The sequence below is a fragment of the Drosophila willistoni genome, chromosome 3R, assembly GCF_018902025.1.
Source record: "Drosophila willistoni isolate 14030-0811.24 chromosome 3R, UCI_dwil_1.1, whole genome shotgun sequence".
In the NCBI taxonomy this organism is placed as follows: Eukaryota; Metazoa; Arthropoda; class Insecta; order Diptera; family Drosophilidae; genus Drosophila; species Drosophila willistoni.
In genome coordinates this window covers 33,006,886-33,024,029 of record NC_061086.1, presented here as the reverse complement: position 1 = coordinate 33,024,029, position 17,144 = coordinate 33,006,886, and the positions used below count along the sequence as shown (strand labels likewise).

General features: G+C 37.6%; 2 protein-coding genes across 2 annotated transcripts; both read right to left on the bottom strand.

The window, feature by feature from the left end:
• Positions 1–4,020: 4,020 nt before the first annotated feature.
• Positions 4,021–5,794, bottom strand: LOC6649715 (opsin Rh3). Its single transcript, XM_002072308.3, has one exon. The coding sequence runs from the start codon at positions 5,743–5,745 to the stop codon at positions 4,576–4,578; it is 1,170 nt and encodes a 389-aa protein (XP_002072344.2). The 5' UTR covers positions 5,746–5,794; the 3' UTR covers positions 4,021–4,575.
• A 9,056-nt stretch (positions 5,795–14,850) lies between these two features.
• On the bottom strand, positions 14,851–16,720 carry LOC6649714 (RNA polymerase-associated protein LEO1). The gene is made up of 3 exons (XM_023179777.2): positions 16,599–16,720; positions 16,494–16,533; positions 14,851–16,431 (listed from the first exon to the last, which is right to left on the bottom strand). The coding sequence occupies exons 1-3, from the start codon at positions 16,639–16,641 to the stop codon at positions 14,901–14,903; spliced, it is 1,614 nt and encodes a 537-aa protein (XP_023035545.1). The 5' UTR covers positions 16,642–16,720; the 3' UTR covers positions 14,851–14,900.
• Positions 16,721–17,144: the final 424 nt, after the last annotated feature.

The window sequence follows — 17,144 nt, the reverse complement described above, 5'->3', positions numbered from 1 at the left end:
TAGTGAAACTATGCACATTAATTATACAAAATATTTGCTGTTGTTAATCACATTAACCTGATGTTCACAAGCCCGCCACGGGCGGTGGGGTTTAAAAGTTCTAACTTGTGGCGGGAAATTTTCTAATTTATGCGCCTAATTGACTCAAAGTGAAATTTCTTCTCTTGTTTGACATATTTTGCATGGTTTGAGACATTTTCTTGGCCCAGTTTTACCTTATCGCCGTCGCTTGTCATGTAAATGTCAAACTTTGAGCGAAAATAACAAAGAGGGTAGCCAACTTTCACTTTATAAATACATTCTCTTCTTAATAATTTATGTAAATTGTTTTGTTTAATAAATTAAATGTGCATCAAATTGTTGTTATTATGAAAACTTTTGCTTTTTCTTGACAACATTTTACAAATATTTTTCATATAATTAGTATGATTGAAATTGTTAACAGAATAAAAATAACTCACGATTGGATGCCACGTGCCGCGCTGTCTGTTTGATGGATGGATGGATGGATGGAAGGATTGAGTGGAGTTATGAGCTAAGGGCTAAAGATGAGTTTAAGTTACTGCCGAATTGAATTTTCCTGGAATGTAAATTTCCTGCCAGCCAAACCCATGTGGCAGAGTCTTTTGTAATAATCAATGTCAGGTTATTTTTAAACGGAATTTATTTAGTAAGTGAATTTAAGTGGAGACAATTAATTCTTTTTTACCCAAGTCCACAGTAATACCTACTATTTAAAACAAGAAAATTACTTAATAAAGTGTTATTTATTATTGAAATAAAAACTAAAATAATTGCCAAAAAGCTTTAAAAGACTAATGGCGGATTAAATCCTTTTATGATTATTAGTTGTGTAAGTTTCCTTCTGAATTGAACATAAAAATTGTCATGGTTAATATAATTTAGCTAATTATCGTCAAATCTTTTATCGTAAGTAAAGAAACTGACAACGCTTCAAGTATTTTACAGACAACCAGATTGTCGTAAAAAGTGTTTTCAATTGTGTCGTAAGTACAACAAACAAGGCTAACCATGGACAGACCATGACTTGCAAATATTCGCTAACCAACTTGAAGTTTTGCATATTCCCAAGGAGCTCTTCCTGCCAGCATCCTGGACAATTTTACTGAGGCACCACGTAGCCCAAGCCTAAATTATGTTTTGTCTAAGGGGAGATGCAGAGAATGAGACGGGACATTTTGATGTCCATGGACTATGCATCTGTCCCTGTCTTTGGCCACATTGCGTATACGCCCGCTAGTCCCTCGTTAATTGCAATGTTTGTCATTTGCCTGTCAATTTGCATTTAAATTACAAAATTTAAACGCTCGTTTCAGATGGTTCTACTTCATTTTCATTTTTGCTTTTCCCATTTCGTTTTTTTTTTCTTCTTTTGTTACCCTATAACTTGACAAAAAGCATTTGTCATGGAGTGGCACTTAGACGTATGCCACGCCTACACACAGACACACACACAAGCACACAATACATTCACATGCAAACACAGTTAGCTTAACCCAATCTTTTGTTTATGTTCATACTTAAACGTTTTCGTTCGAGGCTAATTTTGTTGCAAATTGCTCGACTGTAAAACTGGAGAAAAAAGAAACAAAAAAATGTTATTGTTGCCAAGGCTCAAGTCTGACCTCGAACTTTGGTCTTTGTAGATCGGAGAGCACGGTATGTTTGTCGTTTAATTAAGGAACCAGGCTAAACCCCACTCATCGTCTACTCATTCACCACTTCCTTCCTGTGATTCCCTGTGCGTGTTGTCCTTATTATGTTGACGGTGATGGTGACGTTGACGTTGACGTTGAGGCTGACTTTGTGTGTGCAGTGCATAAACTGTGATAAAAATCGCATATTCTACGCGGCTGAGCCCAGGGTCCTCTTTGGCTTTCGGCCTTTACCCCTCCAGGTCCCTGTCTCTTTTTTAAATGTCTATAATTTATGTTGGCCGTTAAACTCGCTGGCTGCCTTCAACCTTGCTTCCTTCCTTGTTCCTGCCTCGTTTGGTTTGGTTTGGCTTGGCTTGACTTGGCTTTGCTTACAACAATTTGATGGCATATAATTATTAGTTCGTATAATTTATGGCTTCATTTTAGCACACAAAGTTGCGAGGGCTAACAGAGAAGCACACATAAAGAGAGAGAGAGAAAGAGCGAGAGTGAGAGAGAGAGAGAAAGAGGGGGGAGACAGAACAAGGTGCATTGCGTTCTGGAAAAAGGGAGGGACTTGTTCATGGCGGTTGTCTTATGCATTTCAAGTTAAGTTTGCATCTGCTGATTTATAACTAATTTGGCAGACACTTTTATTAGGTATCATGAAAAATATTGGAAACGATTTCGAAGTTTCGAACTGAAAATGGATCAAAGGAAGATCTAAGAGATATTGGTTAACTGAGTTTCCTTTTTTTTTTTTTTACAAACATGAGTAAAGGAATCTGACATATACATTTTTTGTCCTTAAAGTTTGTCAAGAAAACTCATCTCTCTCTCTACTGAGTGACGAATGAAAGAGCAAATGTTTTTTGATTTTCAAAAGCAAATTTTGTCCGCCGATGTGAAGAGAAAGAGAGAGAAAAAAAACTAGAAAATTAGAAGTTCCTTGAGTATTTGGCATGCGACGCAATCAACTACAAGAAGGAAGGGGAACCCCATGAAGCCCAAAAGCCACTCATTAAAAGGAATTCGAGTGCCCACGCGAGCAAGCCAAATTGCAGGGCCACAGTCTCTTGGCTCCTGAGTACTCCTGGCTGGCTGCTGTTATTGACTCCTGGGCCTACAACACACTAGACGAACTGCTGTTGTCCTAGTGTCCTTCGTGTTCAATTTGTGTGTGTGTGTGTGCATGTGTATGTATGTGTCGGGGTTTTTAGTTCTTTTTTTTTTTGCAGGTTGAACTTTGAAGGCGTCGAAAAGGCCTAATTATCTTAATTAATGAGTGCCAAAGCGAAATTCGTGGAAGACAAATGTGCCAGAGCTGGCAGGCATTCACTCAAGGACCACAAGGACGTTGGCGGTTGCCATTTTAATTGTCTCACCCACACCCCCCATATCATACACACATACACACATACACACACACAAACACTCTGTGTCTGTCTCTGTGTGTGCGATTTTCATTAATTTTGCTTCGTTTTTACCCATTTTGCGAGGCAGTCAGCTCGCTGGCTGCGGCCGATTTTGGTTTATGGCCTCGCGCTGTGGCTCTGGCTTTGGCTCCTGCTACATCTCTGGTACATCGTCTGTGTGTGTGTGTGTGTGTGTCTGTGTGCGGTTTTGTAGGTTTGCCGCAAAACGATGCAGAAAAAAAAACACCATCACTGTGGTGCGAGAAAAATGCCCGCCAGGCAGAGAAACGAAACGAAATGCGGTGGCTGGGAAAACAATAATAATGAGGCGCCATACAAACACACGGCGCAACACTTTGGCGAGCAAATTGTTCAAGATGCGGTATAGACCGGAACGGACCAATGCCACTCCTACTTCCACTCCCACTCCGAGTCCCATTCTCTGTCGCTATCCCATGTGCAGCACAAATCTAGGCAGCTGGAATGTTTACAACCATGTTTAAACCAAAGCCTTGAGATGTTATAGCAGACAAAGTGATAAATTTGTTGGCATCGCATGGCCAGATTAAGTCAGAAAAGGTTCCTGTTTAAATATATAAAATATTCGACTGTGTAAAACATGCGTTTTGCGTGCAATTTTCATTCAACTTGGAATGTTGTGTGTGAATTTCAAATAAGTTTGTTTGTAAATGATTAATTTGTCAGGCATATTAACTTGGCTAACTGGATGAGTCTATAATATAGTAAGTCTTGTGGATTTTAAGTTTTAATTCATGAATCGCGCACAAGTTGAACGTCCTTTGGCCTGGCAACACACAAATAGCAGGACACAACTACTGGTGGATCCTATGTGGACCTGGGGCAAGAGTCTCCTTTAAGAAATATATCATTCTGCCCTATGCACTCTCTCACAGCAGCTTGTGGAACCCAAGTTTAATTTATTAAAATTGTTGAAATATTTATTTAGTTTTATTCCCACTTTTCTTACATTTCATCACATTGAAGATGTTTCAATTGCCAAAATGTTTCTTTCCTAAAAAGCGCAAGCGCTTCCAGTCGTCAAAAGCTCTGCTCTCTCTCCCACACACTCTCTCCAAATTCCGAGTTCCGAGTTCTCTCAGAGAAAGTAAGAGAGAGAGAGAGAGAGCGCCCTTTTTGTGGATGGTAAACTCAACTAGCACAACATTTTTACCATTTGGGCCTTTTCTTTCATATTTCTCGTCAATTTCTGCTATTTTTTTCCCCGGCGTCAACTGTCTGGAGTGACAGTTTGATTGACGTAACAGAACAAAGTTACTTTAAACAGATTTGCTTTAAATTTCACTATATTGCTTTCCTTTTCCAGCAAAAAAAAGAATCATGAACTACAAATTATAATTGTGTTAAATGTGAATTACATATTTTGTTGTCAACTTGTTATAGAATTTTCCCAGGCATTTGATATTACAAAATCGTTTCATCATCGTCATTGGCTATTGTAGATTTTCCTTACTTGCTTCTTTTTACGCTGCTGTCGTCTGTTGTTGCTCTTGTGTGGTCGATGTGGAGGCCACTGCCGAGGATTCTGGCGCCTTCTCACTGATAGCCAACCAGGGACAACGTTTCTGCAATTCCATCCGATATCTGGGATGACTGATGGCATAGACAAATGGATCTATGCAGGCCACCATTTTGCAGGCACATGCTGGTATCATGGTCGCTCCAGGTGTGAGCAGAGACTTATCACCGAATGCCCCAATCAGCGACATCACTCCGTATGGTGTCCAGGAGCAGAAGAAGAGGAAACAAATGGTTATTGCCGCCTTGGCTATGCGTATTTCAGCTGTCTCCTTGTTCTTGTCCACATTCGAGCGCAACGATTCCACATTCATTTTCTTTGCCTGATCCCGTAATGCTTTCTCATGACTAAAAACATGTCCGACTATCTGCGAATAATAGTACAGAATCATTGTGGTGGGGCACACAAAGCTAAAGAAGAATATGGTTGCCACAAATAGGCGTGTATCAAAGTTATCCGTTAGGTAGTCAAATGTGCATGAGGTCAGATATCCTTCCGGCACAAAGCGTCCCCAGGTTTCCGTATAGCAGGCAACCACCCAGGGTGTGGCATACATATAAATGAATATCACCATGGCAATGGCCTTACCGTGCGTCATTTTGCCTTCCATGGGACGCGTAATGACATTATACCGATCGTAGGCAATAAACGCATTTGTGGCTCCAGCTCCGATGCCCGTGTAGGAACCAATTATTCCGAATATTTGGCAACCCAAATGACCTGCAGCGTAGCCCTGATTAAAACTATTGTAGATAAATATGGGAGTCTTGCTCATCATGAAGAAATCACAAATGGCCAAATTGATAACCAAAATGTTTGATGGCGTCCGCAATGATTTCGCTGCCGAAAAGACCCATATAACCAGACCATTACCAATAACAGACATCACCGTGAAGAAGATGTAGAGAGTGCCCAGCAGATAGTTCATCGATTCGGGTGGCTCGGGATAGGTCAGCCAGTGTTCTGGTATGTGACGCAGTTCATCTGGCGGTACATTCCAGCCCAGCAGACGTGCTTCAGCTGAAAGACGGGCCTCTGGCTGCAACACAGTGGACACATTGCCGATTATAAAGCTTGCACTACTACTATTACTTTTGCCGAGATACTCCATCATGTATGCCCCACTCGATAGAAGTCGAGCCGACTCGGTCTTTGGGCCCAGACAAAATCACTGCCAGCATGGCAATGGCTTTTTATAGAGGAGGCCCCAAGTGGAAGAGTCGAATTGGATTACAGTGAAAACTGCTGCATCAACAGCAAACAGCAAGCAAAAGGGATTACAATGTGGATTTAACTAATCTGTTTTGGTTAAAGCTTGTTCTCTGCCTTCTTCTTTATTTGTTACTCTGCTGAGCAGGTGAAATGTGCATTGATTTTGCATGGATGGCAAGGTCATTGGATTAAAATACACTACACAAAAAAAAGCGTATTGCTGTGGCAAATTGTGGCTCATTTAGATACTATTCATTAAAGCTTAATTGCAAAATCATTACATTTATAATTAAGAAGCAAATCAAGGTTGTTTATTTGGTTGAAGAAATTTTTAGGCAAGCTCAAATGCAATTTACAAACTTTCCGCTAACTTGGCAGAGAAAGTTTTTGTGTATTTATTTCACATACATGTGCCCCGAATAATATTTCTCACATATCCATAATATGGGGAGGTTGTATGGGGCCACGCCTACTTATTAACTCATAAAACAAAAAGTGTAGCATGCTTTTGCGGGCGTCCCAAGACGACAAGTCTATATGGGAGTGTGTAATTATGTGTGTGTGTGTGTGTGTGTATGTGTATGTGTAGCTACAATTTAGGTCATAAATCATATGGAAAAAGTACACAAAGGCATGCAAATATTCCCCAATTCCCCTTGCCAAAAGCCACCGCAACATATACACACAACCACATACACGCACACACACATGCATATACAGAGATAAAGATACACGTACAAACACAGACAGGAGACTTATCGCATATGTGTGTGCATATTCTGAAAGTATGTACAAAGATTGATTTCCCTTTGTTTGCCTTTTAGTGTGCATGAATATGTGTGTGTGTATGGGTGAGTAAGTTTCGCGCTGCTTATTCACCTCAATTCCAGAGGCCTATGCGAGAGAACCGCCACGCCTACTACCTGCCATCGGACCACCCACCCCCCAGTGAGAGCTCAGTACATCAACCACATGCAATCGCCATGGGTGGTAATACTTATTATACTGCATGGCTGATATGTATGTATGTATGTGCTATGTTTTGGTGTTGCCTGTTGAAATAATATGTTATATTCACTTGATTTCGATTTTTGCGTTGCCTTTTCATTTCACTCAATTTTTGCTTCTTTTTTTTGTGGCAAGGTGAATGACTCTATGGGGACATGACGGCGGGTGGCAGTTGCTAGTGTTGCCTAGAAGTGTGGCTTTCCATGTAATTAAGGACAGCTGTTGGCGGCACATCCCCAAGAGACATTCAGTGCCAAGTTGATTAGTGCAGAGCATAAATTGAACATGTGTTAGCAGCAAAAGTCAGGTGAGAGTGAGTGGGTAAGTAATCATCATGGTTTCCGTTTCTAGAGCTCCGGTTTTAGTTTGATTCCATACGATGATTTCATTAGTTGATTGCACGAACAATTAGTGGCAAACGGAAATTCATTGAAAGCGAAACGAAAAAAGTAAAATCAATAAAAAATCAGAAAAATCAAAGTTCACTTTTGATTATATGAAAGTTTTTAGCCTGAAACCGTATAGAATAAATAGTTAAATCAAAAAAACTATCATTTACAAATGTTTTTTGTTTTTGTAAATAATTGCAAATGTTTTTATTTCCAACAAGAACAACAAATTGTCGGAAAGAAATTTTAACAAGTAATAATAATTATTATTAATTATTATACAATGAGATAAGAAAAATTACTTTTCATGTTTTATTTAATGAGCAGATGAAATGGGTTGATGAGGTAATAGGAAGTGTTAATAGAATTTCATAATTCTGTGGCCTGACTATTCTTATCTTTTGCTATCAATAATAATTAATTCAACCATTGATATAACCTCTAACCAACTAGCTGATGCACGAAAACTTTGAATGTTTTCTCAGTTTATAATTAAAGCAAGGCTAGCAAATTAAAGTTTCAGTTATTGGGCTATACAAAATTGAATCGAATTCTCTGTTTTCTAACTAAAGAATAAGTTCTGAATGGTAGCTAAGCCATGAATCAACTTTGCAAACAAATATTTACAATTTTCTTTGCTGCAATATTTGCAAGAAAGCTTTGCATTTTGGATTTAACTGGCATTTATGGGAAATTAATTGGTTTACACACGGCAAGCAGCTGCATAAAGCAGACAACGAATTTGCTATCTGTAATGAAAAATGTCAACATGTGTAAAGGGGGTAAATGTTTATATCCATATGCAAGTGCATATTTATATTTATGTGTTGCCAGCCACTTACCTGAACATACTCAAAATATTACTCATACGCCGTGTAGCCTTTGGCAAAGTCAAGTCTCCATGACTATGCATATGTACGTGGGACCTTCTCAGCTTGCTGCCACGGTAATTGATTATCAAATTCAGCGTTTGCCAGCGTTGCCAAAAGCCATTTTTAGTTTGTCCTTTATGCACCATGCAGCTGCTCTTGGTCCTGTCCTAGCCCTTGCTCAACTTGAACATTTATGGAGAAAAAGTTTTTCTTCTTTCCCTTGTATTTTTTTTTATTCGGCATTCCTGCAAATGGGCTCAAATGGTTCAGTGTATGTGTGTGTGTTTGTAGTTGTTTGTATGTTGGGGAACATATTTTTAATGTGTGTGCAAAAATCTGTAAAATTTGTGCTATGTCGCTTTGATTGCACTTTGGCAAACATATTTTTACAGAATTGTGTGGTCTATGTTTTACATGAGGTTTTATGGCATCGGTATAAAGTTTCCACTTATAATTGATTTTCCCCGTTTATTAGTTAATTTTATTCTCTATTTGAAGTGCCACTTTTAGGTTTTCTCTTTTCCGCCTTGATCATGATATTTCCATTACAAAAGCCATTAAAGTATTGATACTTTAGCAGAAGAGACGCGTACTACTAAAGCGATTGAGGGTGAGGGATGTGGAAAAACTCGTTATTGTTATCAATTCTAATTAATTAAAATGAAATTTGATTGCGGCACCAAATGGAAAATTTTTGCAATCAATTGAAATTCAATTAAAATATATTGCCAGTTGCCAGTTGAAAGCCCACAAATACAAATACTTGTACAAAGGTTGCGTTTTTAGAAAGGCAAAAAGGGTTAAGGCTATATATATGTATATATATATATGTATATGTGGGAGTGCGTGTATATCAGAGTGTGTGTGTGCTGCCTAATGGCTTTTATAGCCAAAGTACAATATGACGCAACATCGAAATCCATTTAGTTCAATTAAATTTATTCATCAATTAAAAAAGAAACAAAAGGGCCAACCAAATGAAACATTACTAGAGAAAGATAGAGAGAGAGAGAGAAAGAAAGGGTGGGCCAGGAAAAAGAGCGACAGAGAAGGGACAAATAGAGAGAGGAGATTGCGAGTGCAAAAGGAAATGCGTGCATTGGCCACGCCCTATTAAAAAGAAACATTGTTCGTTTCCTTATATTTTGCTTGATTCTCCCTAAGCATCGTACATACTGGCTTATGGCTCAAATTATTCAAGAGAAACGCTTGAGTGAATCAATTCTGTTTAGCCCACAGGCAGACGACCTTGAGCACAACTGTACCACAAGAACACACACAAGCACACACGAATTTGCTTTTGGTATTACTTACTTTTGGCCAGTGGCCCGTCAACTGGCTGATTGTGTTCATCAATTAGTTATAAATCACACGCCCAAAGGGCCTTGGCCTGGACTTTTCAACGAGAACCCATCAAAGACGAATTGGCCAACTATGTATATAGTAAATGGTGCGTATATTTGTATACATATGTGTGCGTGGATATACAAACTGTATTACAAATTGCACATATTGTGTTCACAATTGGATGAGTGCGTTATCAGGGCGTACACATAATATAAAATGTGTCTCAATTTTTTTGTCATTTTGAAAACTACCAATTTTGAACCATAGATGTTAGCTTTGAACAAAAGGTAACAGTTCCTATTTTGACTTCGATTAAGCAAAGATTTTCCTCATGAACAAAGTCACGCTTGTAGACTTCTTTTAAATTCAAATATGTCTTTATTTCGCTTAGAAAACTTTTATCTCATTCTACAACAAACTTACAAGAATATGCGAAGAAATTGTAATTATTTTCTTTGAAAATTTCTAGTCTCATATTCCACACAATCTTTACTACGGTAGAGTTAAACCTTCAAGGACTTTCCAGCGAAATGGGAAAATCAGGACAATGTCAAACTAGCATATCCACTTATACCCGCGCGAACACACACACACACAAAGGCGCAGAGAGTGAAGTTAATCCCGCAGGAAATGGCAGCAAAGGCATCACATTTTTGGTCAGGGCACAAGAGTTGAGAGAACAAAATGCAACTGGAACTGCAACTTTCAACTTGAAAACTGTGTAATGCATTTGCGCACTTGACTGTTGACATGCAGCACAAATTAAAGGAAATGCAGCAACAAGAACACCATCAGAGCCTGATGATGCTGATGCTGTTGATGATGATGGCTAACTGTCAGGGCATGTCCTTGCCCATGTGTATATGAGTGGGCTTCGTGAGTGTTGCATGTGTTTGTTTAGCGCCAGCATAAACAGTTGTAACAGTTGGACCAACACATGCCCATGGATGACCAACCAACATGGTCAGAATCATCCCGACAATGGCAGAAGCAACAGCAACGGTAATTACATAACAAAAGTGCATACAAAATAACACACACACACATATAAACATATAAACAAATACACAAATACACAAATATGTACAAATGAATCCTGAAAGCTGGTTCCTGGCAGCTGGACTTAAATGAGTTATACAAATAATTATGCTGTGATTATTCCACTAACCACGTACCACACAGAGAGAGAGAGAGAGGAGGGGAGCAAGAGAATGGCACAAACAGATATGGGGCAAAAATAAGCAAATACTTACAAATGAATCTGCAAGAGATGTGGCATAAACAATAAAAGATGTGGTCCTAAAACAACAGCAAATTGCTTTTTGTGGCAACAAATCCAGTTTCATAAGTTTATTTTTGGTTAGCATAGCTAAGGTTAAAGATTCAATAAAATAAATAAAAAAATTAGTTTTAAAATTGGTTTCACTTGTTGTTAATATTTAAAAAACTTTCGCATTAAGTAAACAAAGGGGATTAATTATTATTTTAATTTTTGTGTCATTTTGATTTATTTTTTTTTTGTTTATTTAATATTTAATAGTTTTTTAAGACCAATTAAATTGAATTTTATTCATTTAATATGCTTTCAATTTGGACAATTTAAGTCAACCTAAAGAGTCTCTGTAAGGCTGATTTAAACGCTTTTGCCTTCTTCCAGCAAGTTTGTCAAAAAGAAAGTGCTAAAGTATGCAACTTGAGGAATAAATTGATGCCGTTATTTGATTCTGTTAATTTAGTTGAATTTGTTATTGCCAATTCAAGCATTAAATTCAATAATAAATTGCAGATAAATCTAAAGCAAGTAATTGAATGATAAACATCTATGGCCAAAGAGATATCTTGAGCAAATATATTCAAGTAAATTCCAATTAATTTCTATAATATTACCACAAATACAAATATACATACATTTATACTTGTATATACATATATGTATGTACACAAATCATCTATTTAAATCAGCTATCAGTTTTAACAAAATGAGTCAAATCAAATAGATTTACAAACCGTTCAATTATTCATTTGTATATCATATGCGGCTTTAATGGCAAATTGCAATAAACAACTAAAACAGATAAAGGGAAAGAGAGAGAGAGAAAGAGAGAGAGAGAGAGAGACACAGTGGGACCAAGGTGGGTGGTAAAATGACAGTGTATGGACCAGTTTGTTAATGAATATTAAACACATAGAAATATATACATGTGTGTGTTTCTGTTTGCATGTGTCTATATGTGTGTATACACGACAATTCCATTTCGTTTTATGAAAGGGGTTTTGCGGTCGAAAATGCCATTAAAACCATTTCATATTGTAATAAAATTAAACAGAAATTTGGCTTGGCTTAGCTGGTTTCATTGATTTAAACAAATATTAGCTCAATATACACTTAAGTACATACAAACATATACATATACACACTTTGAGTGTGCTTATAAGTGTGAGAGTGTGTGTGCGTGGCGATAATTACGATTCGAACTGTCATAAACAACATGCAAGTTAACGCCAAAGAGATGTTCTTATTCTTCTTCTTGCTATTGGTCAGCCACGGGCTATATACATATGTATGTACATATGTGTGTGTATAGTCCGACTACTCTTGGCATTAATTTTATAATGCCGCAGCCGCAAAACATAAAATCTTCAAAAGCTAAAGAATGTCCTTTAAGCATTTGGGTGTGGCAACCTTTAGTCTTCTCTTATCTTGGTCAGCATTTGGGCTCACTTTGTGTGTTTGTGTGTGTGAAGTTGTCAAATTGCTGCGTTGACAACTGACACGTGGCTGGACTCACTCACTCGCACTCGCACTCGCAGTTCCCACTCTCTTCTCCTTCTCCTGTTACTGTCATTTCTGTAGCTTCATTATAGCCGTTAATTACTTTGGCCAGTTGCAAATTTAATGCCGTTGGTCTTGCCTTGAATTTCAAAACCTTTCGTGTTTACGGCATTTGCTTGTAATTTTATTGCATGCTTCCCATACATATGTATATACACATATCTGTCTTTTTCTCTCTCACAGAGGTGTCTACGAGTCTCTATGTCTCTCTGTCTGTGTGTCTTTCTATCTGTCTGTCTGTGTCTGTTCATAAATAATTAATGCCTTAAAGGTATGTATGTAAAATTTCTTGGGGCAAATGTGTGTTAGCGTGTGTGTAAAATGAGTGTCTAGTTTATGGCCTGTAAATAAATTTGAGTGCAGTAAGTGTAATTGTGTTTGCTTTAGTTTACAAGTATCCTTTTATGTGAAGACTTTTTCGGGTTAATGAGTGCAGACGCTTGTTAAATCTAGACCAAAATGTTTGGCCATCAAGGCAATAAAAATTACTAAGAATTTGCTTAATTTACAGAAATGTTTTTTTAGTTGCCTTGTTCATAATGAAAAAACCTATAAAATTTATAAGCGTTTTGTTTGTATATAAGCTACATACATATATATGTATATGTGGTAAAACTATTTATGTGTTAGCAAGTAACTTTAAATAAAAACATATTTGAGCTTAACAATACAAATTAACGAAAAAGTATTTGTTTAATAAGCAGCTTCTTTAAGGTATATACGATTTTATTTTTTATACAAAGTATATATTTAGTTGTTTGACTGAAAACATCAAAAAAATTGGATGGCAATTTATGTGTAGGATCTTATTCTGAACAAAAGTTTTTACAGAAACACCGACTGAATAACAAAATTTTGCAAATTTCAGCAGTTATAATATACATTCTATACAGTGAAAAGTCCCTGAAGTCAAACTACTTTTCGTCTTAATAGAATTTAATGCTTAATATTACCTTAACAAAGAGTAAATCACATTTTGGTATAACTATTTATTAGGTGGCATCAAGCCATTGGCTGAATATTTGAATACATTTTCATTTTGATTAGCTTGCAAACATTATTTATGAACAATATACAGAAGCAAAGTGATGAATTTTAATATGCCTCTGAGGCAGGTAAGTTCTAGACATGAACGATACATGTATGTATGTATTTATCTATAGACATAAACCATGAAATGCCACGACTCAATGGAGAGAACGGAGGCAGCAATGCAGCAGGCGTAAATTGGTGTCTAATAAACACATAATCAAGGTTCATTTGCTGCAGGAGACACTAAATTGCATTAGCACAAAGGCGGCCTAAACCACCCCAAAATACTCGTACAACACGCTCACAGATACACCCACCCTCACACACACACACACTCACCGATTGGCAGAGAGTTTACAAACTTGTCGACAAATATGTGTGCAAGATATTTGGCCTAAAGGCGTTGTAGCATGCACCATAAGTACAAACCCCACAACTCCCCCAACCCTCTTACCCGTACCCTTAAAATTGGTGACAGTTTAGTTTATAGCCCGTAACAAGTTAAGGCGTATCTTTGTTACATTCGAATGTATGACCAAGCATTGCAACAACAAAAGGACACAACAATCCTTGGCATTGTAATAAGCTTATGTGCTTATAAAGTGAGCAAATGAGCATGAACTGAAACACGAAACTCTTACTGACAATGAAAACCAACAACAAAAAAAGAAAACGTAGAGACAAAAAAAGAAGAAATTGCATGCCTCACTTAATCAACGTCAGTCCTTTTATGCATGTGAATAATGTAGATGGGACACCGAGTGCTACAGCAGCGTGGCCAGGGGGAAGAGACACGGCGAATGCAGCAGTAAGCCAAGGTAAGGAACAGTGACCCATTTTTCGCTCAAGCATATAAAGCTCTATTGTCTCAATGGGATTTTCGCTGACGCAAAATGTAATTATAACACTTTGCTTTACCATTTTCATTTACATGATGATATTCATTGTGTAATTGAAATGAAAATTCTTATATATATATACAAAGGGAATATAGAAATTAATTTAATGGAAACATTGTGGAAAAATGGGTATCTTAGAATTTTCCAGTTACATATATTTGTCCTGATTATTTTTTCAACTTACCATAATTCAATGTCTACAAATATAAAAGCATATTGTCATTAAATCTGTTCAAAGTTATTCACTGATTTTGAGTTTCTGAAACGTGACAACTGCCAATGCAATGATCTAAGAATCTGTTGCAGTTTGTCAACTTTCTATCTGTATTGGCCACGTAAAACCAAATGGGTGGAAATCAGGTTGAACTACTAATTGCCTTGGGTGCCATGGCACAGTTTGACAGTTTTGCCTCGTAACGCACACCAACTACAATGACGTTTGGCAATGACAGACAGATGTTTACTATATATGAACTGCATTGTGACTAAGCAATTTCTACGGCCCACTACTAATATGTGCCAATGGTCACGCCCACTAATTAGAGCAATGACTGACCACAGAGATGCTTGTCTACATATATGAAAATGGTTAATTAATTAACAGTTTGAATGGTTGAAGGCGAATTCTTCAACGATGTGCAGCAAATTGCATTATGTTTATTGGAATTGTTTCAATTCTATTCATCAGAGTCGGAGTAAAAGAATAGTTTTGGTTTGCGTTTTGTGCTCATACCCACTTCAGAGTCATCGGAATCAGTTTCCGAAGCTTCATTCTTCTTTTTCTTCTGCACTTTTGACTGTTTTTTTTCGTTAGAGCGACTGTCATCAGTATCAACCTCCTCTTCATAGCCGGGATCGCCGTCATTGATAATGTCCATAATATCGCTCTCATCGTCGTCGTCGTTCTCCTCCTCATTGTCGTCATCGTCGTCCTCATCTTCAGTGTCATCATCATCATCCTCTTCGTCTTCAGTTTCTGTATTCTTGTCGTCTGAATCTGTTTCTTCAAATTCCGGTTTTGATGCAGCATTTCGATTGGTACGTATACCGGAAGTAGTAGCTTGACTGGTACTACTCATTGGCATTGCAATTGCCGATGCATTCTCTTCTTCATCTATATCATCTAGATCCGAATCATCAGCTGTACAATGACGCATTGGCTTAATGCGAGGTTTCAGATTCAATTGTTGCATGCGACGCTTATCTCGATCCTCTTTCTTCATTTGGGCTAGTTCTTCTTTGATCTTACGTTCACGATCTAGTATTGGATTAATACCCATATCCATGAGCACCTTAACGCAACCGGTTTGAGGTTTGTTCATTGCGCGATTTCTGAGTCCCTGTACATGGCTTTGTCCAAAGGATGAATCCAATTTGGGACGTAAAGTCATTTTGTCCTTTATCGATGTCTGAACCTGATAAAAATCATCGAGTCGTACGTACAGTTGATTCTGATCATCGGGCACAGGATGATGCATTATATCAAAGACTTCGGCACCAACGTGAAAGGTTTCGCTGCCGTCTGACCAACGCACTATACGGGCGTTCGACTCTTTGCACAGTTTTCCCAGATCGTTTTGATTCTCACGCCAACGTACGGTGGTCTTAAGGCGACTAACGAAATTCTCACGGGACTGTTCGCTCTTCAGGTCCTCTGCAGACATGTCACTGGTATAGGTCTTGTCATTATAGGCTATCGGTTCAATAGGTATAAAAATGGGCATACGCAAAAATTGAGAATGTCCCTCAATTAGATTGCCTATGGATGGTAAAGTTGCTTTAAATTCAACGCTAAGTTGATATTTTGATTGGTCTCCTGCATTAGTTTCATCTAAAGAGCCGATTTCTTCACCCTCTACCGAGTTAGAATTTGGTTTACAGTCACTACCTGCTTTAGTTTCATTTGGCTCTTGGTTGCCTTTTTTATCACTTGTATCCAAAGAGCCGATTTCTCGAACCTCTACCGAGTTAGATTTTGACTTAGAGTCTCTATCTGCTTTAGTTTCATTTGGCTCTTGATCGTCTTCTTCATAACTTATATCCGAAGGAAGTTCTTCTTCCTCAGACGACGAAGAGACTATAAAACTATTTTTATTAGTCGAGTGGCGACTAGAAGTTGAGCTGCACGAGCTTGAAGTCGAACATTCGCCGTCAGATCTTTTCCCTTCGAGATGCTGCGATGACGTTGTCGAGTCTTTAGCGTAAAAGCTTTCAGAATAGAAAATGGGAATTAAATAGAAATTTTATTATAATATCTGCGATTCACTTACCCAACATTAGATTTGTAGGCTCCCTTTTCTTTGTCGTTATCTGTAAGAGCATTACAGATGTAAATTTATAAGTACAAAGTGTGATTAGTTAATATAATTATTTACCTTCCAACTTTAGGAAATCAAGGTGTGCATCCGGATCGAACATGATTTTTGCTGAAGGTTTTAAATTTTTTACTTCTCTTTTATGTAATGTATGACTCTTGAATGACTCTTCAGATTTAAACAGGGTTGTCAGCAAACAATTATAACATAGGATAGCGATGACATTTGAGTATAATCGATTTTGGGCACATTCGATTATTTTTTCCCCATTGTTGCCTATGTGGCTTAAATTTTATTACCATGAGTTGCCCCAAAATGCTATGTTAACATAAAATGTTCTTTTATTTGTGCTTAATTTATAATTTTTTTGTTTTGTTTTCAGCAAGTGGTAATATTACAGAGTTGTAAGGATGTGTGTATCTAAGCAGAACTACAAGACTATGGAAAATTATTAATTAATTAATCTCAAAGCTTGCCCGGCATATCCTACTTCAAAGGCCAATCAAAAAGCTATTGAATTCGAATGGTAATCCTATTAAGGACCTACATGAATTGATGTATGGCGATGTTTGTGTCAGTTTCTATGGTCTGAGAAGTTTGTCGAAT

Excerpts from the sequence above, each read along its gene's own strand:
- LOC6649715 (XM_002072308.3), bottom strand. The coding sequence starts at position 5,745 with ATGATGGAGTATCTCGGCAAAAGTAATAGTAGTAGTGCAAGCTTTATA.
- LOC6649714 (XM_023179777.2), bottom strand. The coding sequence starts at position 16,641 with ATGTTCGATCCGGATGCACACCTTGATTTCCTAAAGTTGGAAG. Across the intron at positions 16,534-16,598 it reads TGATTTCCTAAAGTTGGAAG|ATAACGACAAAGAAAAGGGA; the intron begins GTAAATAATTAT and ends ATGCTCTTACAG. Across the intron at positions 16,432-16,493 it reads GCCTACAAATCTAATGTTGG|CTTTTACGCTAAAGACTCGA; the intron begins GTAAGTGAATCG and ends CTATTCTGAAAG.